The sequence below is a fragment of the Salvelinus fontinalis genome, chromosome 1 (assembly GCF_029448725.1).
Source record: "Salvelinus fontinalis isolate EN_2023a chromosome 1, ASM2944872v1, whole genome shotgun sequence".
Lineage (NCBI taxonomy): Eukaryota > Metazoa > Chordata > Actinopteri > Salmoniformes > Salmonidae > Salvelinus > Salvelinus fontinalis.
The window spans coordinates 74,378,140-74,399,682 of NC_074665.1; the positions used below are offsets into that span (position 1 = coordinate 74,378,140).

General features: G+C 43.5%; 1 protein-coding gene across 5 annotated transcripts; it reads left to right on the forward strand.

The window, feature by feature from the left end:
• Positions 1-7: 7 nt before the first annotated feature.
• Positions 8-21,240, forward strand: LOC129861868 (casein kinase I-like). Of its 5 annotated transcripts, none has more exons than XM_055933053.1 (11): positions 8-636; positions 2,125-2,225; positions 2,461-2,571; positions 12,041-12,189; positions 13,102-13,330; positions 14,775-14,945; positions 16,198-16,346; positions 16,752-16,938; positions 18,007-18,146; positions 18,328-18,391; positions 20,244-21,240. In XM_055933053.1, exons 2-10 carry the CDS (start codon positions 2,150-2,152, stop codon positions 18,358-18,360), a joined length of 1,245 nt encoding a protein of 414 aa, XP_055789028.1. In that variant the 5' UTR covers positions 8-636; positions 2,125-2,149; the 3' UTR covers positions 18,361-18,391; positions 20,244-21,240. The 5 variants fall into 5 exon arrangements, with proteins under 5 accessions (XP_055789028.1, XP_055789038.1, XP_055789004.1 ...); XM_055933063.1 differs by having other exon boundaries at positions 20,561-21,240; XM_055933029.1 differs by having other exon boundaries at positions 9-636; positions 19,685-21,240.
• Positions 21,241-21,543: the final 303 nt, after the last annotated feature.

The following is a 21,543-nucleotide window of genomic DNA, read 5'->3' on the forward strand; positions in this document are numbered from 1 at the left end:
TGCACCAGCTCACGACGTTCACAACAGTGCGGCAGTTAGCCTAGCGTTTAAGAGTGCTGAGCCAGTAAAATAAAGTTACCTGGTTCGAATCCCGAGCCGACTAGGTGAAAAATCTGTCGATGTGCCCTTCAGCAAGGCACTTAACTCTAATTGCGCCTGTAAAATAAGAGCTTCTGCTAAATTACTAAACTGTACAGGTGACAGCTGCGTGATGCGCGGTGTCTTTAAGGCAATCCGGGCATTTTCTTATGGTTTGTGCTGAATGACATCATTGATATTGTCAATGGTATAATAACAGGTGAGCGAGAGGGGATAGCTGGATTTCTGAGTTTACAACAAAATATCTGTAATTCGCAGTGCAGATTAGACCAGATTATACCGCGGGATGTTGACATCTGGGTCAGGACGGCGGTGAGGAATGGTTTGTAAAGCTCCGCGGTCGTCTTTCTCTGTCCATGGTGCTGTTTGAATGATAACGTCCTGATCAGCACCTCGGTGGAAGGAAGGCAGCAGTCCCTGAAGAGCTTGATCAAACGGGTGAGGGGAGGAATGGCACGGGTCCACTGCTAAATCGGGGAATTGTGTTTGTGATTGGGGTTTGAACAGGAACCTAAACAGGCGAGTCAGAATCAGAAGGTAGGTTAATAGTTTTTCTCGACCGAGGTTTTCCCAAGCCAAGGGTGCGGCTTTGTGCAAATTTTGACACACTGAACCTGAATGCGAATGTTTCTAATGTAGCCCTAATTATATGAATTAGACTTTTTGGATAGGTTTCATCTAGCTTCCCAGGTCTGGTTTACTCTGTTAGATCTGCAGTAAATGACGTTGTTGCCCCTGGCATCTTGCTACAGAGCAGCGCTACAACCTTGCAACAACAATAGGGCTACATTTTGTAATAGGCTTGTAGGGTAGGCTAGGCTATTTACCGTTGACTGACTTGTGCATTCATGGACAAGAGTTTGACCTTAAATTAAGTTGGTTTTACAGTGTAAAATGATCATGGTAAGATTATAAGGGATTGCATGTAGATTCTACAGATGTAGGATCTTAATTTGATCACACTGTTGCAGGAAATTCAAACATAGTATATTTGAGGTTTAAAAGGCTTCTGAAGTTTGAAATTTCACACTTGATTTTCCTTTACGAAAAATACACCAACCCCTACAAAAATGTCCGTTAATTATAATACACATGATAATTCATATTTACTCTTGCTGCAGGATTATTTTCCTGCTGTAGCAAACTGGCTCAAATTAAAATCCAACATTTGTGTCATCTATCATTACCTTGCTTCATCTTCATCGTCTTCTATCGATGTTAGGATTTATCTCATCCACCACCATTATCTATGACTGTGGAATAGTAGAACAGAATACAATGGAACTATATTAGTTAATCTGCACTAATCTGTATAGTGTTCATCTGTGACAAATCACAACCTTTACAGATAAGACACCAGCGGGGCATCTTGAGTGCACTGCCCTTACAAAGCATAAATAGAAATGGTAAATGTGTTTAATTGCTGTCTTTATCATCAGTGTGCCTTCGCTATGTATGTATTTAAACACCACCACAGCCATTTTCCAGTGTTAACTTCTCCCTGTATTGTGATGGAAGAAAATGTATTTCACTTAGTTTCTTTGGGGACTCAGATTATTAGGCTATGCTAATTGTTTGTGTATATATTGGTTTCCTTTGAGGTGAGATGGCTTGTTCAAAGTGCTGAATTAATGAAGTCACATTCACACTGAGTTTTCTCCTGCATTTGCCCTCTCCCAACTCATGATTCTTCAAATCCATCGGTAAATCACCCAACTTTCTTCTAAGAAGTAAGAAACATTTTTTTAAATCACCATTTTAACCACACTTTTTTTTCTTCTCCCACTATTTTGGCTTAAATCATGTTTTCTCCTTTTTCCATGCCTGACTCTGTCTTCATTTTGGGCCTTCTCTTGTCCCCGCTCTCATTTTGTAACCAATTCTCCCTTTTGTAACATCTTATTTGAGTTGGAGCCCTTTGAGATTGTGGTGGAACTGGGCTGCGTCACATTTTCCTTCTGCTATATCGATCTACAGTTTGATTGATGACAGTTTGTGTGTCCTCCTGTATGTCTGCCCCCTCAGTGAATTGTGAAGACAAGCAGGAACCATGGAGCTGAGAGTGGGAAACAAGTACCGCCTCGGCAGGAAGATAGGGAGCGGCTCTTTTGGAGACATTTACCTGGGTAAGACCTTCATTTTAATGGAGCTCTAACACAACTTATTCTCACAAACCTCTTAATTAACATACTCTAGGATGGACTGCCTTCCATACAAACGTTAAATTCTGTCCCAACACATTTCATCATTGAACACATCAAAGCTGGGCATAAAAATAAAATATTGTGTCAGAGTAGGCTATGGTGATTGCATCATCAAAAAGGTGGTCATGGTATGTGTCACTTCCTGTGTCTCTGTCAGGCGTTAACATTGCCACGGGTGAGGAGGTGGCCATTAAGCTGGAATGTGTGAAGACCAAACACCCACAACTCCACATCGAAAGCAAGTTCTACAAGATGATGCAGGGGGGAGGTGAGAGAGGATTAAGACAAGAGGGTGTGGTCAGGGGTGGGGGTGTGGGGCGACTGTCGGGGAAACCCTAACCTGAAGACTTGTGTTGGTTTTTCAAGCTAATGCCTAGGCTTTAGCTTAGAGGGCTAACTCCATTTTGTGACACGTAGGACCTGGGATCAAACCCCGGTCAGTCACATTAGCTTATACAGTGCATTTGGGAAGTATTCAGACCCCTTGACTTTTTCCTAATTTTGTTACGTTAACAGCTTTGTTCTAAAAATGTATTAAATACATGTTTTCCATCATCAATTTACACACAATACCTCATAATGACAAAGCGAAAACAGGTTTTTAGAAAATGTTGCTACCTTTGCTATGAGACTCGAAATTGAGCTCAGGTGCATCCTGTTTCCATTGATCATCCTTGAGATGTTTCTACAACTTGATTGGAGTCCACCTGTGGTAAATTCAATTGATTGGACATGATTTGGAAAGGCACACACCTGTCTACATAAGTCCCACAGTTGACAGTGCATGTCAGGGAAAAAAATAAGCCATGAGGTTAAAGGAATTGTCGGTAGAGCTCCGAGACAGAATTGTGTCGAGGCACAGATCTGGGGAAGGGTACCAAAACATTTCTCCAGCATTGACGGTCCCCTAGAAAACGGTGGCCTCCATCATTCTTAAATGTAAGAAGTTTGGAACCACCAAGACTCTTCCTAGAGCTGGCTGCCTGGCCAAACTGAGCAATCGGGAGAGTGACCAAGAACCCAATTGTCACTCTGACAGAGCTCCAGAATTCCTCTGTGGAGATGGTAGCACCTTCCAGAAGGACAACCATCTCTGCAGCACTCCACCAATCAGGCCTTTATGGTAGCGTGGGCAGACGGAACCACTCCTCAGTAGAAGGCACATGACAGCTCGCTTGAAGCTTGCCAAAAGGCATCTAAAGGACTGTCAGACCATGAGAAACAAGATTATCTGGCCTGATGAAACCAAGATTGAACTCTTTGGCCTGAATGCCAAGCATCATGTCTGGAGGAAACCTTGCACCATCCCTACAGAGAAGCCTGGTGGTGGCAGCATCATGCTGTGGGGATGTTTTTCAGCGGCAGGGACTGGGAGACTAGTCAAGATGGAGGGAAAGATGAATGAAGCAAAGTACAGAGAGATCCTTGATGAAAACCTGCTCAAGACCTCAGACTGGGGCGAAGATTCACCTTCCAACAGGACAACGACCCTAAGCACACAGCCAAGACAACGCAGGAGTGGCTTCCTGACAAGTCTCTGAATGTCCTTGAGTGGCCCAGCCAGATCCCGGACTTGGACCCAATCGATAAACTCTGGAGAGACTTGAAAATAGCTTTGCAGCGAGGCTCCCCATCCAATCTGACAGAGCTTGAATGGATCTACAGAGAAGAATGGTAGAAACTCCCCAAATACAGGTGTGCCAAGCTTGTAGCGTCATACCCCCAAAAAACATGTAATCGCTGCCAAAGGGGCTTCAACAATGTACTGAGTAAAAGGTCTGAAATACTTACAGTTGAAGTCGGATGTTTACATACACCTTGGCCAAATACATTTAAACTCAGTTTTTCACAATTCCTGACATTTATTCCTAGTAAAAAATCCCTGTTTTAGGTCAGTTAGAATCACCAATTTATTTTAAGAATGTGAAATGTCAGAATAATAGTAGAGTGATTTATTTCAGCTTTTAGGTCATGCCTTTGATGGCCACTCCAATACCTTGACTTTGTTGTCTTTAAGCCATTTTGCTACAACTTTGGAAGTATGCTTGGGGTCATTATCCATTTGGAAGACCCATTTGCGACCAAGCTTTAACTTCCTGACTGATGTCTTGAGATGTTGCTTCAATATATCCACAGCAATTTCCTCCCTCATGATGCCATCTGTTTTGTGAAGTGCAACAGTCCCTCTTGCAGCAAAGCACCACCACAACATGATGCTGCCAGCCATGGCTTCACGGTTGGGATGGTGTTCTTCGGATTGCAAGCCTCCCCCTTTTTCCTCCAAACATAACGATGGTCATTATGGCCAAACAGTTCTATTTTTGTTTCATCAGACCAGAGGACATTTCTCCAAAAAGTACGATCTTTGTCCCCATGTGCAGTTGCACATGGGGACAAAGTTTTATGGCAGTTTTATGGCGGTTTTGGAGCAGTGGCTTCCTCCTTGCTGAGCGGCCTTTCAAGTTATGTCGATATAGGACTCGTTTTACTGTGGATATTGATACTTTTGTACCTGTTTCCTCCAGCATCTTCACAAGATCCTTTGCTGTTGTTCTGGGATTGATTTGCACTTTTCGCACCAAAGTATGTTCATCTCTAGGAGACAGAACGCGTCTCCTTCCTGAGTAGTATGACGGCTGTGGTCCCATGGTGTTTATACTTGCGTACTACTGTTTGTATAGATGAACTTGGTACCTTCAGGCGTTTGGAAATTGCTCCCAAGGATGAACAAGACTTGTGGAGGTCTACTAAAAAAATTCTGACGTCTTGGCTGATTTCTTTATATTTTACAATGATGTCATGCAAAGAGGCACTGAGTTTGAAGGTAGGCCTTGAAATACATCCACAGGTAAATCTCCAATTGACTCAAATGATGTCAATTAGCCTATCAGAAGCTTCTAAAGCCGTGACATAATTTTCTGGAATTTTCCAAGCTGTTTAAAGGCACAGTCAACCTAGTGTATGTAAACTTCTGACCCACTGGAGTTGTGATACAGTGAAATACTCTATCTGTAAACAATTTTGGGAAAAATGACTTGTGCCGTGCACAAAGTAGGTGTCCTAACCGACTTGCCAAAACTATAGTTTGTTAACAAGACATTTGTGGAGTGGTTGAAAAACGAGTTTTAATGACTCCAACCTAAGTGTATGTAAACTTCCGACTTCAACTATATGCAATATTTCCATTAAAAAAATTGCAACAATGTCTAACCTGTTTTTGCTTTGTCATTGTGGTATTGTGTGTAGATTGAGGGGGTAAACAATTAAATTAATTTTAGAATAAGGCTGTACCGTAACAAAATGTGGAAAAAGTCAAGGGGTCTGAATACTTCCCGAATGCACTGTAAATCACTCTCCCTTCCATTCCCTACAGCGGGCATCCTTATAAATCACTCTCCCTTCCATTCCCTACAGTGGGCATCCTTATAAATCACTCTCCCTTCCATTCCCTACAGTGGGCATCCTTATAAATCACTCTCCCTTCCATTCCCTACAGTGGGCATCCTTATAAATCACTCTCTCCCTTCCATTCCCTACAGTGGGCATCCTTATAAATCACTCTCTCACCACCATTCCCTACAGTGGGCATCCTTATAAATCACTCTCCCTTCCATTCCCTACAGTGGGCATCCTTATAAATCACTCTCTCCCTTCCATTCCCTACACTGGGCATCCTTATAAATCACTCTCCCTTCCATTCCCTACAGTGGGCATCCTTATAAATCACTCTCTCCCTTCCATTCCCTACAGTGGGCATCCTTATAAATCACTCTCCCTTCCATTCCCTACAGTGGGCATCCTTATAAATCACTCTCTCCCTTCCATTCCCTACAGTGGGCATCCTTATAAATCACTCTCCCTTCAATTCCCTACAGTGGGCATCCTTATAAATCACTCTCTCCCTTCCATTCCCTACAGTGGGCATCCTTATAAATCACTCTCCCTTCCATTCCCTACAGTGGGCATCCTTATAAATCACTCTCTCCCTTCCATTCCCTACAGTGGGCATCCTTATAAATCACTCTCCCTTCCATTCCCTACAGTGGGCATCCTTATAAATCACTCTCTCCCTTCCATTCCCTACAGTGGGCATCCTTATAAATCACTCTCCCTTCCATTCCCTACAGTGGGCATCCTTATAAATCACTATCTCACCTCCATTCCCTACAGTGGGCATCCTTATAAATCACTCTCTCCCTTCCATTCCCTACAGTGGGCATCCTTATAAATCACTCTCCCTTCCATTCCCTACAGTGGGCATCCTTATAAATCACTCTCCCTTCCATTCCCTACAGTGGGCATCCTTATAAATCACTCTCTCCCTTCCATTCCCTACAGTGGGCATCCTTATAAATCACTCTCTCCCTTCCATTCCCTACAGTGGGCATCCTTATAAATCACTCTCCCTTCCATTCCCTACAGTGGGCATCCTTATAAATCACTCTCCCTTCCATTCCCTACAGTGGGCATCCTTATAAATCACTCTCACCTCCATTCCCTACAGTGGGCATCCTTATAAATCACTCTCTCCCTTCCATTCCCTACAGTGGGCATCCTTATAAATCACTCTCTCCCTTCCATTCCCTACAGTGGGCATCCTTATAAATCACTCTCTCCCTTCCATTCCCTACAGTGGGCATCCTTATAAATCACTCTCTCACCTCCATTCCCTACAGTGGGCATCCTTATAAATCACTCTCCCTTCCATTCCCTACAGTGGGCATCCTTGTAAATCACTCTCCCGTCCATTCCCTACACTGGGCATCCTTATAAATCACTCTCCCTTCCATTCCCTACAGTGGGCATCCTTATAAATAACTCTCTCCCTTCCATTCCCTACAGTGGGCATCCTTATAAATCACTCTCCCTTCCATTCCCTACAGTGGGCATCCTTATAAATCACTCTCTCCCTTCCATTCCCTACAGTGGGCATCCTTATAAATCACTCTCCCGTCCATTCCCTACACTGGGCATCCTTATAAATCACTCTCCCTTCCATTCCCTACAGTGGGCATCCTTATAAATAACTCTCTCACCACCATTCCCTACAGTGGGCATCCTTATAAATCACTCTCCCTTCCATTCCCTACAGTGGGCATCCTTATAAATCACTCTCCCTTCCATTCCCTACAGTGGGGATCCTTATAAATCACTCTCTCCCTTCCATTCCCTACAGTGGGCATCCTTATAAATCACTCTCTCCCTTCCATTCCCTACAGTGGGCATCCTTATAAATCACTCTCTCACCTCCATTCCCTACAGTGGGCATCCTTATAAATCACTCTCTCCCTTCCATTCCCTACAGTGGGCATCCTTATAAATCACTCTCTCCCTTCCATTCCCTACAGTGGGCATCCTTATAAATCACTCTCTCCCTTCCATTCCCTACAGTGGGCATCCTTATAAATCACTCTCTCCCTTCCATTCCCTACAGTGGGCATCCTTATAAATCACTCTCCCTTCCATTCCCTACAGTGGGCATCCTTATAAATCACTCTCTCCCTTCCATTCCCTACAGTGGGGATCCTTATAAATCACTCTCTCCCTTCCATTCCCTACAGTGGGCATCCTTATAAATCACTCTCTCCCTTCCATTCCCTACAGTGGGCATTCTTATAAATCACTCTCTCCCTTCCATTCCCTACAGTGGGCATCCTTATAAATCACTCTCTCCCTTCCATTCCCTACAGTGGGCATCCTTATAAATCACTCTCTCCCTTCCATTCCCTACAGTGGGCATCCTTATAAATCACTCTCCCTTCAATTCCCTACAGTGGGCATCCTTATAAATCACTCTCTCCCTTCCATTCCCTACAGTGGGCATCCTTATAAATCACTCTCCCTTCCATTCCCTACAGTGGGCATCCTTATAAATCACTCTCCCCCTTCCATTCCCTACAGTGGGCATCCTCATAAATCACTATCTCCCTTCCATTCCCTACAGTGGGCATCCTTATAAATCACTCTCTCCCTTCCATTCCCTACAGTGGGCATCCTTATAAATCACTCTCTCCCTTCCATTCCCTACAGTGGGCATCCTTATAAATCACTCTCTCCCTTCCATTCCCTACAGTGGGCATCCTTATAAATCACTCTCTCCCTTCCATTCCCTACAGTGGGCATCCTTATAAATCACTCTCTCCCTTCCATTCCCTACAGTGGGCATCCTTATAAATCACTCTCTCCCTTCCATTCCCTACAGTGGGCATCCTTATAAATCACTCTCTCCCTTCCATTCCCTACAGTGGGCATCTTTATAAATCACTCTCTCCCTTCCATTCCCTACAGTGGGCATCCTTATAAATCACTCTCCCTTCCATTCCCTACAGTGGGCATCCTTATAAATCACTCTCCCTTCCATTCCCTACAGTGGGCATCCTTATAAATCACTATCTCACCTCCATTCCCTACAGTGGGCATCCTTATAAATCACTCTCCCTTCCATTCCCTACAGTGGGCATCCTTATAAATCACTCTCTCCCTTCCATTCCCTACAGTGGGCATCTTTATAAATCACTCTCTCCCTTCCATTCCCTACAGTGGGCATCCTTATAAATCACTCTCTCCCTTCCATTCCCTACAGTGGGCATCCTTATAAATCACTCTCCCTTCCATTCCCTACAGTGGGCATCCTTATAAATCACTATCTCACCTCCATTCCCTACAGTGGGCATCCTTATAAATCACTCTCTCCCTTCCATTCCCTACAGTGGGCATCCTTATAAATCACTCTCTCCCTTCCATTCCCTACAGTGGGAATCCTTATAAATCACTCTCTCCCTTCCATTCCCTACAGTGGGCATCCTTATAAATCACTCTCCCTTCCATTCCCTACAGTGGGCATCCTTATAAATCACTATCTCACCTCCATTCCCTACAGTGGGCATCCTTATAAATCACTCTCTCCCTTCCATTCCCTACAGTGGGCATCCTTATAAATCACTCTCTCCCTTCCATTCCCTACAGTGGGCATCCTTATAAATCACTCTCTCCCTTCCATTCCCTACAGTGGGCATCCTTATAAATCACTCTCTCACCTCCATTCCCTACAGTGGGCATCCTTATAAATCACTCTCTCCCTTCCATTCCCTACAGTGGGCATCCTTATAAATCACTCTCTCCCTTCCATTCCCTACAGTGGGCATCCTTATAAATCACTCTCTCCCTTCCATTCCCTACAGTGGGCATCCTTATAAATCACTCTCTCCCTTCCATTCCCTACAGTGGGCATCCTTATAAATCACTCTCTCCCTTCCATTCCCTACAGTGGGGATCCTTATAAATCACTCTCTCCCTTCCATTCCCTACAGTGGGCATCCTTATAAATCACTCTCTCCCTTCCATTCCCTACAGTGGGCATCCTTATAAATCACTCTCTCCCTTCCATTCCTTACAATGGGGATCCTTATAAATCACTCTCTCCCTTCCATTCCCTACAGTGGGCATCCTTATAAATCACTCTCTCCCTTCCTTTCCCTACAGTGGGCATCCTTATAAATCACTCTCTCCCTTCCATTCCCTACAGTGGGCATCCTTATAAATCACTCTCTCCCTTCCATTCCCTACAGTGGGCATCCTTATAAATCACTCTCTCCCTTCCATTCCCTACAGTGGGCATCCTTATAAATCACTCTCTCCCTTCCATTCCCTACAGTGGGCATCCTTATAAATCACTCTCTCACCTCCATTCCCTACAGTGGGCATCCTTATAAATCACTCTCCCTTCCATTCCCTACAGTGGGCATCCTTGTAAATCACTCTCCCGTCCATTCCCTACACTGGGCATCCTTATAAATCACTCTCCCTTCCATTCCCTACAGTGGGCATCCTTATAAATCACTCTCCCTTCCATTCCCTACAGTGGGCATCCTTATAAATCACTCTCTCCCTTCCATTCCCTACAGTTGGCATCCTTATAAATCACTCTCTCCCTTCCATTCCCTACAGTGGGGATCCTTATAAATCACTCTCTCCCTTCCATTCCCTACAGTGGGCATCCTTATAAATCACTCTCTCCCTTCCATTCCCTACAGTGGGCATCCTTATAAATCACTCTCTCCCTTCCATTCCCTACAGTGGGCATCCTTATAAATCACTCTCTCCCTTCCATTCCCTACAGTGGGCATCCTTATAAATCACTCTCTCCCTTCCATTCCCTACAGTGGGCATCCTTATAAATCACTCTCCCTTCCATTCCCTACAGTGGGCATCCTTATAAATCACTCTCCCTTCCATTCGCTACAGTGGGCATCCTTATAAATCACTCTCCCTTCCATTTGCTACAGTGGGCATCCTTATAAATCACTCTCCCTTCCATTCCCTACAGTGGGCATCCTTATAAATCACTCTCCCTTCCATTCCCTACAGTGGGCATCCTTATAAATCACTCTCCCTTCCATTCCCTACAGTGGGCATCCTGATAAATCACTCTCTCCCTTCCATTCCCTACAGTGGGCATCCTTATAAATCACTCTCTCCCTTCCATTCCCTACAGTGGGCATCCTTATAAATCACTCTCTCCCTTCCATTCCCTACAGTGGGCATCCTTATAAATCACTCTCTCCCTTCCATTCCCTACAGTGGGCATCCTTATAAATCACTCTCTCCCTTCCATTCCCTACAGTGGGCATCCTTATAAATCACTCTCTCCCTTCCATTCCCTACAGTGGGCATCCTTATAAATCACTCTCTCCCTTCCATTCCCTACAGTGGGCATCCTTATAAATCACTCTCTCCCTTCCATTCCCTACAGTGGGCATCCTTATAAATCACTCTCTCCCTTCCATTCCCTACAGTGGGCTACCTTATAAATCACTCTCTCCCTTCCATTCCCTACAGTGGGCATCCTTATAAATCACTCTCTCCCTTCCATTCCCTACAGTGGGCATCCTTATAAATCACTCTCACCTCCATTCCCTACAGTGGGCATCCTTATAAATCACTCTCTCCCTTCCATTCCCTACAGTGGGCATCCTTATAAATCACTCTCTCCCTTCCATTCCCTACAGTGGGCATCCTTATAAATCACTCTCTCCCTTCCATTCCCTACAGTGGGCATCCTTATAAATCACTCTCACCTCCATTCCCTACAGTGGGCATCCTTATAAATCACTCTCTCCCTTCCATTCCCTACAGTGGGCACCCTTATAAATCACTCTCTCCCTTCCATTCCCTACAGTGGGCATCCTTATAAATCACTCTCTCCCTTCCATTCCCTACAGTGGGCATCCTTATAAATCACTCTCTCCCTTCCATTCCCTACAGTGGGCATCCTTATAAATCACTCTCTCCCTTCCATTCCCTACAGTGGGCATCCTTATAAATCACTCTCTCCCTTCCATTCCCTACAGTGGGCATCCTTATAAATCACTATCTCCCTTCCATTCCCTACAGTGGGCATCCTTATAAATCACTCTCTCCCTTCCATTCCCTACAGTGGGCATCCTTATAAATCACTCTCTCCCTTCCATTCCCTACAGTGGGCATCCTTATAAATCACTCTCTCCCTTCCATTCCCTACAGTGGGCATCCTTATAAATCACTCTCTCCCTTCCATTCCCTACAGTGGGCATCCTTATAAATCACTCTCTCCCTTCCATTCCCTACAGTGGGCATCCTTATAAATCACTCTCTCCCTTCCATTCCCTACAGTGGGCATCCTTATAAATCACTCTCTCCCTTCCATTCCCTACAGTGGGCATCCTTATAAATCACTCTCTCCCTTCCATTCCCTACAGTGGGCATCCCGTCCATAAAGTGGTGTGGAGCAGAGGGAGACTACAACGTGATGGTGATGGAGTTGCTAGGCCCCAGTCTGGAAGACCTGTTCAACTTCTGCTCCCGCAAGTTCAGCCTCAAGACTGTCCTCCTGCTGGCTGACCAGATGGTACAGCACAATTCCTCCTCTTCATCATCACATTTACATTTGAGTCATTTAGCAGACGCTCTTATCCAGAGCGAATTAGTTAGTAGGATAGGTAGGTGGGACAACCACATCACAGTCACAGTACGTACCTTATTTCTTAATGAAGTAGTTATCAACATGGTTAGAGCTAGTGAGAGTGGAAAAGCCAAGTGTGAGTGTTAGTTCAGGAAAGGCATTTTCCTCCTCCATCTCCTCCTCCACCTTTTTATCATATCATATGGTTTATAGGTTAATCTGTAAGCTTTATTGTGATGGCATTTTCAAAGGATACCCCTTGATTATATACACTGAGTGTACAAAACATTCGGTACACATTCCTAATATTAAGTTGCATCCCCTTTTGCCCTCAGAACAGCCTCTACAGGGATGCTGGCCCATGTTGATGCAATGGCTTCCGACGGTTGTGGCAAGTTGGCTGGATGTCCTTTGGGTGTTTGACCCTTCTTGATACACACGGGAAACTGTTTAGCATCAAAAACCCAACAACATTGCCGTTCTTGACCCACTCAAACCAGTGCGCCTGGCACCCACTACCATATCCCGTTCAAAAGCACCTAAATCTTTTGTCTTGCCCATTCACCCTCTGAATGGCACACATAATCCATGTCTCAAGGCTTAAAATCATTCTTTAAGCTGTTTCCTCCCCTTCATCTACACTGATTGAAGTGGATTTAACTGATATCAATAAGGGATCATAACTTTCACCTGGATTCACCTGGTCAGTCTATGTCATGGAAAGAGCAGGTGTTCTTAATGTTTTGTACACTCAGTGTATAACGTTAGTGGATTTAATCAAGAACTGGAACTGATGATAGTCAACATTCCCTCTCTCCTACCCCTCCCCACTTTCTCCCCTCCTCTCTTCTCCTCCAGATCAGCCGGATTGAGTACATCCACTCTAAGAACTTCATCCACAGAGACGTGAAGCCAGACAACTTCCTGATGGGCCTGGGAAAGAAGGGCAACCTGGTGTACATCATCGACTTTGGCCTGGCCAAGAAGTACCGCGACGCCCGAACACACCAGCACATCCCCTACCGCGAGAACAAGAACCTGACCGGCACGGCGCGCTACGCCTCCATCAACACACATCTGGGGATAGGTTCAGTACTACTTGCAGTATTGTGTGTTTGTGCGTGTGTGTTTGTGCATGTGTGTTTATGCATGTGTGTTTGACCCTTTATAGGCTGTGTGTAGTCATGGCTGGATTCTCAGAACTACTGTAGTAGGACTCTCACCAGTATTGCCCCTTCTCTATCTCCTCTCTCTTCCTCCTTCCTCCCTCACTCCCCTCTTCTTTTCTCTCTTTTCCTTTCTCTCTTATATTCTCACGTCCTCTTCTATTCTCCTGTCCTCTCTTCTATTCTCCTCTCCTCCTATTCTCCACTCTTCTATTCTCCTGTCCTGTCCTTCTATTCTCATGTCCTCTCCTCTCTTCTACTCTCCTCTCCTCTCTCCTCTATTCCCCTGGCCTCTCCTCTCTCCTCTATTCTCCTGGCCTCTCCTCTCTCCTCTATTCTCCTGTGTTCTCTTCCTATTCTCGTGTCCTGTCCTCTCTCTTCTCCTCTCTCTTCTATTCTCCTGTCTTCTCCTCTATCCTATATTCCCCTGTCCTATCTCTTCTATTCTCATCTCCTCTCTCTTCTACTCTCCCCTCTCTTCTATTTTCCTGTCCTCTCCTATCTCTTCTGTTCCCCTATCACCTCCCCTCTCTCCTATTCTCCTCTTCTCCTGTCCTCTCTACTCCTGTCATCTCCTCTCTTCTCCTGTCCTCTCCTCTCTTCTCCTGTCCTCTCTTCTATTCTCCTATCCTGTCTCTTCTATTCTCATGTCTGCTCCTCTCACTTCTAATCTCCTGTCCTCTCCCTTCTACTCTCCTGCCCTCTCCCCATTCTTATATTCTTCTGTCATCTCCTCTCTCCTTTCATCTCCTGTCTCTTCTATTCTCCTCTCCTCTCTTTTCTATTTTCCTGTCCTCTCCTATTTGTCCTCTCTTCTATTCTCCTGTCCTCTCCTCTCTCTTATGTTCCTCTCTCCTCTATTCTCCTGTCCACTTCTCTCTCTTCTGTTCCTCTCTCTTCTGTTCCTCTCTCTTCTGTTCCTCTCTCCTCTATTCTCCTGTCCTCTTCTCTCTCTTATGTTCCTCTATCCTCTATTCTCCTGTCCTCTTCTCTCTCTTCTATTCCTCTCTCCTCTATTCTCCTCTTTTCTATTCCTCTCTCCTCTATTATCCTGTCTTCTTCTCTCTCCTCTATTCTCCTGTCCTCTTCTCTCTTCTATTCCTCTCCTCTATTCTCCTGTCCTCTTCTCTCTTCTGTTCCTCTCGCCTCTATTCTCCTGTCCTCTCCTCTCTATTGATCCTCTCTCCTCTATTATCCTGTCCCCTCCTCTCTTCTATTCTCTTGTCCTCTTCTCTCTCTTCTGTTCCTCTCTCTTCTATTCTCCTGTCCTCTCCTCTCTCTTCTATTCTCCTCAACAGGCATTCATATGGTTTTGTTTGAAATAAGATCAGTTTAGTGTGTCTCCTCTCCTCTCTCCCTCTGCAGAACAGTCTCGTCGTGATGACCTGGAGTCTCTTGGTTATGTCCTGATGTACTTCAACCTGGGCTCTCTGCCCTGGCAGGGCCTCAAGGCCGCCACCAAGAGGCAGAAGTACGAACGCATCAGCGAGAAAAAGATGTCCACCCCTATCGAGGTGCTCTGCAAGGGATACCCCTGTGAGTAGCTGAAGTCTCATCTCTGATATATAGGGTTTCTTTATCCTGGGTTTACAACACTAACTATGAGTGTGTTAGTTTAGTTAACTCACTTCAAGTAGTCTTTTAACACCAAGCTAAATCAATAGCTGTGTTTGAATACTCATTCTAACCGTACTGTTTGTGACGTAAATTGAGTATATAGTACGCATATTGGTCATAGTATGGCTTCAAAAAGATTTCAGATTTGAAAGAAATGGCAGAAAATATGCAGCCGACGTGCGAGAGTGCATATACAAATTCGTTGCTTTAACTAATTATAAAAATGTTGAGCAATGTAATAAAGTAATGAATTTTCTAAGAAGTTAAATTACATGTTATGTTGACTAACAATTTGTTAGCTACGCTATCCTTACGAACTACATAGCATATCATTACAGCAGTATGTACCAGGTATGTTAGCTAGCTACTGTAGTTGGCTACTAGTACATCGAACTTGCCAGTATATTTACTTTATGCTATCTAACTACCCAACGTTTATTGACTTGATTATTCAAGCTTAGCTATCTACTCCGATTTCAGAGCACTCTCGTCTGACTGCCAGAGGTTGAGCGCAGAATAACTGATGAATTTCCTAACGCTCAACACCGTTGAATGTGGCCGGTGTCAGTAAACGTTGGCAAAAAAGTGTAATAAAATTGTTGCCAGCAGCACAGTTAGTCACCGACTCTCTGGATAACATGAAAACAGCCTTAACAGCTCTGCTAGGGCGAGTAAAAAGGGTCAGAGTGATCTGTTCTCTCGTTTTTCTCTGGAAGTAGCTAGCAAGTAAGCCAGTTAGCTTGGCTGCTTGACTGCCGTTGTGAGGTCAGAACGCTTGGATCAACCCTACTTCTCACCCAGACCGTCCAGTGTGTGCGCTCTGAATGCTCCGAGAGCGAAACACTCTGAATTTACGAACGCCCAGAGCACATTCTGGCACTCCAGTTCGAATTTACAAACACACCTGATGTCTAGCTAGTAATTTGTTATGCTAACAAGCTAGCAAGAGATTGCATAGCAACAGCATCAACTTCCGGTAGACAGGCGAAGCGCTAGTACACTCAACTGAAAGGATACCGTTTGTTTACAGTATACTAAAATTAACTAATAGTATATAGTATATACTCATTAAGTATGTAGTATACAGTATGTTAGTATGGGTATTTGAACACAGCTAATGTGTATTTGACCCAAGTCTTCGGTGACCCTCTGTGGCCCACTTTATCCACAGCTGAGTTCTCCACCTACCTGAACTTCTGTCGCTCTCTGCGGTTCGATGACAAGCCAGACTACTCATACTTGAGACAACTGTTCAGAAACTTGTTCCACAGACAGGGCTTCTCCTACGACTACGTCTTTGATTGGAACATGCTCAAGTTTGTGAGTACTGCATCCAGTGCGTGATTTAGGCAGGAGCTCACTGCAGCGGAGTACCGGCACCACAAATGTTCTACTGCTTGAGCTCCTGTTCCTCTTCTAGAATATTAAATAAAAAGTGTTGTGGAGCTCCTGCACCTAAATATAAACAGTTCCAGCACCCAAAATGAGTACCTCCACAATATTTCAGTCTAGAACTGACTGCATCCCTATGAACAATTATTGCACGTCTATTATTCATTTATTAACCATTTATCTATTTTATCCTTATTTTTCATTCAATTTCCACTCATTTTAAATGCAATTACACATGAGTTCTATATTACATGAACACAGTTGATTATAAACATGGTTCATTTTGAATCCCTGCCACCTTTCCTAACTTGCATGTTCATCTTTCTGCTTCAGGGGGCCAGCAGGACAGCCGAGGATGGGGAGCGGGAGAGGAGAGAGGTGGATGAGAGGATCGGAGGAGGACCTAGGGCACCCCGTGCTCTACCCCCGGGCGGCAAGCCCCCAGGGGGCGTAGACAGGATCCGAAATGGCCCCAATGCAGCAGCTTCTAACCCTGCCTCCAGAGGAGTCCCACAGTCAGGTGAGTCATGAGGCAGACAGTAACCCTGCCTCCAGAGGAGTCCCAGTCAGGTGAGTTATGAGGCAGACAGTAACCCTGTCTCCAGAGGAGTCCCACAGTCAGGTGAGTCATGAGGCAGACAGTAACCCTGTCTCCAGAGGAGTCCCATAGTCAGGTGAGTCATGAGGCAGACAGTAACCCTGCCTCCAGAGGAGTCCCACAGTCAAGTGAGTCATGAGGCAGACAGTAACCCTGTCTCCAGAGGAGTCCCAGTCAGGTGAGTCATGAGGCAGACAGTAACCCTGTCTCCAGAGGAGTCCCAGTCAGGTGAGTCATGAGGCAGACAGTAACCCTGTCTCCAGAGAAGTCCCAGTCAGGTGAGTCATGAGGCAGACAGTAACCCTGCCTCCAGAGGAGTCCCACAGTCAGGTGAGTCATGAGGCAGACAGTAACCCTGCCTCCAGAGGAGTCCCAGTCAGGTGAGTCATGAGGCAGACAGTAACCCTGCCTCCAGAGGAGTCCCATTCAGATGAGTCATGAGGCAGACAGTAACCCTCCCTCCAGAGGAGTCCCAGTCAGGTGAGTCATGAAGCAGACAGTAACCCTGTCTCCAGAGAAGTCCCACAGTCAGGTGAGTCATGAGGCAGACAGTAGTAGAAAAAGAAGGTCTGCATTCTTAGAATGATGGCGAAATAACAAAGAAAAATGTTATTCCATTTGGACTAAAACATTATTTTCATTTGTACTTTAATTCTAAGAGTCCGGACCTCTATTTCTACTACTGAGTATATACAGGTCTATGCCCCAATTACTTAGGAATACTACGAGTGTGGAAGGTTTTTACTTACTTCACAAGTTAGACATGAAATGACTGTCTAAACACGAGGGAGGGGAGGGTGTGTAAACTAAACCACTTGCTGAATTCATGACTCCAGTTTGTAGCCCTCTAGTTCCCCATTAGTCTCTTAAACAATCTGTTGTGTTTGGACTCAGCTGAGGAAACTATGAGGAAAGTCCAGGATGTGCAGGCTTTTGTTCCAACCCAGCACCATATTCCATTTCACCAATTGTGTGTGTGTGTGTGTGTAGGGAACCGGTCCCCGCAGGCTGTGTCCCGTGCGGAGCGAGAGAGGAAGGTGGCCATGAGGCTCCACCGCGGCGCCCCCGCCAACATCTCCTCCTCTGACCTCACCGCACAGATGGGCCAATCACGCATCGCCACATCACAGGTCAGCTACCTACCATTGTATAGCTCTCTCTCGCTCTGCTCCCCTGAACCCCACAGCTTCCCTTGCTGAAAGTGATTGATGTTTGTCTGCCTGTGTATGTGACTGTATAGTATGTCTGTTGAATGCACTGCACCTTATACTAACCCTATGCCGTTTGTTAACCCCCTCTCCTCTTCGTCAGGTCAGTGTGCCATTTGAACACCTGGGGAAGTGAGCTGCTCCTCAGGCCCTCTCGACACTGGCAGGTAAGGACCCGTCAGACAACACTCAGTCAACTATGGACCAACTGTAACCTGTAATATCAATGCATAATTGAATATAATAGAATATAGACGGGTTGGTTGTTTAGCAACAAAACCGACTTGAGCGCAACTATGAGGCAAAACAGACGGGGTTGGCTTAGATTGGAGACATGTCAATTATATTTAGTCTCCAACGTTTATTGAAAACAAACTCATTTTCACAATGAGCACTTGTTGTCTCTCAAATACATCGTTACAGTTGTTGGTTAGCTAGCTAGCAAATTTTAACGATATTAGCATAGATATCAATTCAGTCAAAACACCTTGAAACAAGTCACCTATTATTTGCCACATGGCAGCTTCTTGTCATTGTTGCTATCTGACTGTTAAGAATCACAACAAAGCACGGCTTCCGGCCCCATCAATTCGCTCACATCATTTTCGTGACGTTGTTAGCCAACCCGTCTATCTGTGTGTGTGTGTGTAGTAATAATGTATACAATCATAATATACAGTATAATATATATAATTATAATATACAGTACAATAATATATATATATATATAATCATAATATACAGTATAATAGTAATATATATATATAATCATAATATACAGTATAATAATAATATATATATATATATATATATATATATAATCATAATATACAGTATAATATATATAATTATAATATACAGTATAATAATAATATATATATATATAATCATAATATACAGTATAATAGTGATATATATATATAATCATAATATACAGTATAATAATAATAATATATATATAATCATAATATACAGTATATAGTAATATATATATATATAATCATAATATACAGTATAATAATATATATATATATAGTCATAATATACAGTATAATAATAATATATATATATAATCATAATAAACAGTATAATAATAATACATATATATAATCATAATATACAGTATAATAATAATATATATAATAATAATATATATATAATCATAATATACAGTATTATAATAATAATAAATGAAATTGAGCAGACGCTTTTATACAAAGCAACTTAGTCATGCATGCAGACACTTTATGTATGGGTGGTCCCAGCAGGAATCGAACCCGCGCCATGCTCTAGTCTACCGTCTTTTCCAGACAGGCCCTACTCATGTTAGTGAGTTAAATACACAGCTCTCAAGTTTGGATTTGCCCCTTAGTATGCTTATGCTTAATTGAATGAAATTTGTTGCAAATGTGTGTAAAAAGGGAAGTAAAAACAGTAAATGTATTACTATTTTTTTGCAGCCATGGTAGCAGGGTATCAAATACCTACTCAATTACTTTTGAAATTGTTGGATTAAAAAACATGAGTGTGTCAACGACACTGAAGACGGATTAAATAATGAAGACAGAAGAGAATAAAAGGAGAGGAAGTTCCAATGAATGTGAGAAGGGAACGCCTGTCCAATATGACTGTAGTTAACTGGGAGAAAAGATGAAAAGATGAAGGATTGACAAGTGGAAGACACTCTCTTGGCCTAGCCTTGCTTCCCAGGCTTGTGAGACCTTCGCCTCGGCTGGTGAATGAGTCCTGGTTCACTCTCATTATGCTGGCTATGTGATCTGTGGGACCAGACACGTCTCTCAGAAGCTAAATGCCCCAAAAAACATGTCAGTACAAAATGGACAAATTCTGATTATTCTAGCTGTTTTCATTAAGGAGGTGGTGTTGTATGGGCAAATGTGTTGGTTGAAAAACACACACAGTCGAAACCGTTTGTCTCATGTTGAATGTCTAATTTATGACAGCTACATTTCGAGCTAAGGTGTGTGTTTATAATAATAATATCTGGGAATATTACAGAGGGTCAAGTAGTCGGCAAGAAGATCTGTCAAGAGGAATTTTGGGGAAATGGAAGATATGCAGAGAGAGAGGTAGGAAGAGATGTGGAACAACATTGTTCAGGAATGAGGGGGAAATGGAAGATATGCAGAGAGAGAGGTAGGAAGAGATGTGGAACAACATTGTTCAGGAATGGGGGGGAAATGATGAATAGGAAAGAAGGGAATGAATGTGAAAGTGTTTGAATCAGAGTTGTCTATAGAGGTGGGGTTGCATATAGTCTGTATATGTCAATGTCTTATTGTCTTACTGTTTGTTTTTCGTACTCTTGGTTTCAGCAATTCAAGGACCGACCGCAAGTCAGAGGAGGAAGGGGATGGTAGGAGACAGAGAGATGGACTGTCACACATTTTCTCTTAATGTCTTCGATGTTTAGGAATAATTATGAGTAGTTTTTAACAAAGCATTAAACAAGGACATTTTGGTTCTACAACACTTCCTATTAACATTATTGACACATTTACATTGAGGTTTCACTCCCCTTTGCTGTGTGTGTGTGCTCACAGTATTCTATTACATTAGTCAACAGCAGAGAGCTAATAATATCCCTTCAAATGATGGTGGACAATGTAATAAAGGACCTTATCATTAAGAGGTGGAGGCTTTGCAAAAGCAAGAATATTGTTGAGTATTGAAGTATTGGTCTTGGTTATTATGATAATAAGTCAACAAGCCTTATTACTCTGAAGATGTGAGAAGGAGCATGGGAGAAATGAAGAGGTTGGATTTCAAAGTTATATGCTCAATTGCTGTTATTTTTTTTTTATCTCTGTAAATATGATTTTGTGTAAAGCCAGAATGTGCTAGGTTGTTTTAAGATGTCAATGTAGTAATAGAGATTTATTGACCTGCTGGAGAGCTTGGTTGGGTGGAGGGAGTCAGATGAAAGGTAGGCCTGTGCCTGCATGGGCCAGGGCAGATAATAATAAAGATGGAATGTGGTTTTGTGGGTTCTTTACCATGCTTAGTCTTTATTACAACAATATTGTGTATAATAATTATTATAATAATTATTTTATTGTGTCCCTTTTCATAAAGTTGACTTGTTGCATCTCAAACTCAACAGCACAGCATCACCACATATCGTGCATAAATACATAGATATAATGATGTAAATCACGTGCTATAATACACGAATCAACACTTGTGGACACAGTTCATGGGATAGGCCTAAACTACAATTCGTACCGTTTATATTCATGGCGGGGGGGGGGGTATATTTTGAGTCAATAAAGATATGCTCAACTTATAATACTGTCTG

Coding starts and splice junctions, on each gene's coding strand:
- LOC129861868 (XM_055933053.1), top strand. CDS start 2,150: ATGGAGCTGAGAGTGGGAAACAAGTACCGCCTCGGCAGGAAGATAGGG. Junction 12,190..13,101: donor TCCTGCTGGCTGACCAGATG/GTACAGCACAAT, acceptor CTTCTCCTCCAG/ATCAGCCGGATTGAGTACAT. Junction 13,331..14,774: donor CAACACACATCTGGGGATAG/GTTCAGTACTAC, acceptor CTCCCTCTGCAG/AACAGTCTCGTCGTGATGAC.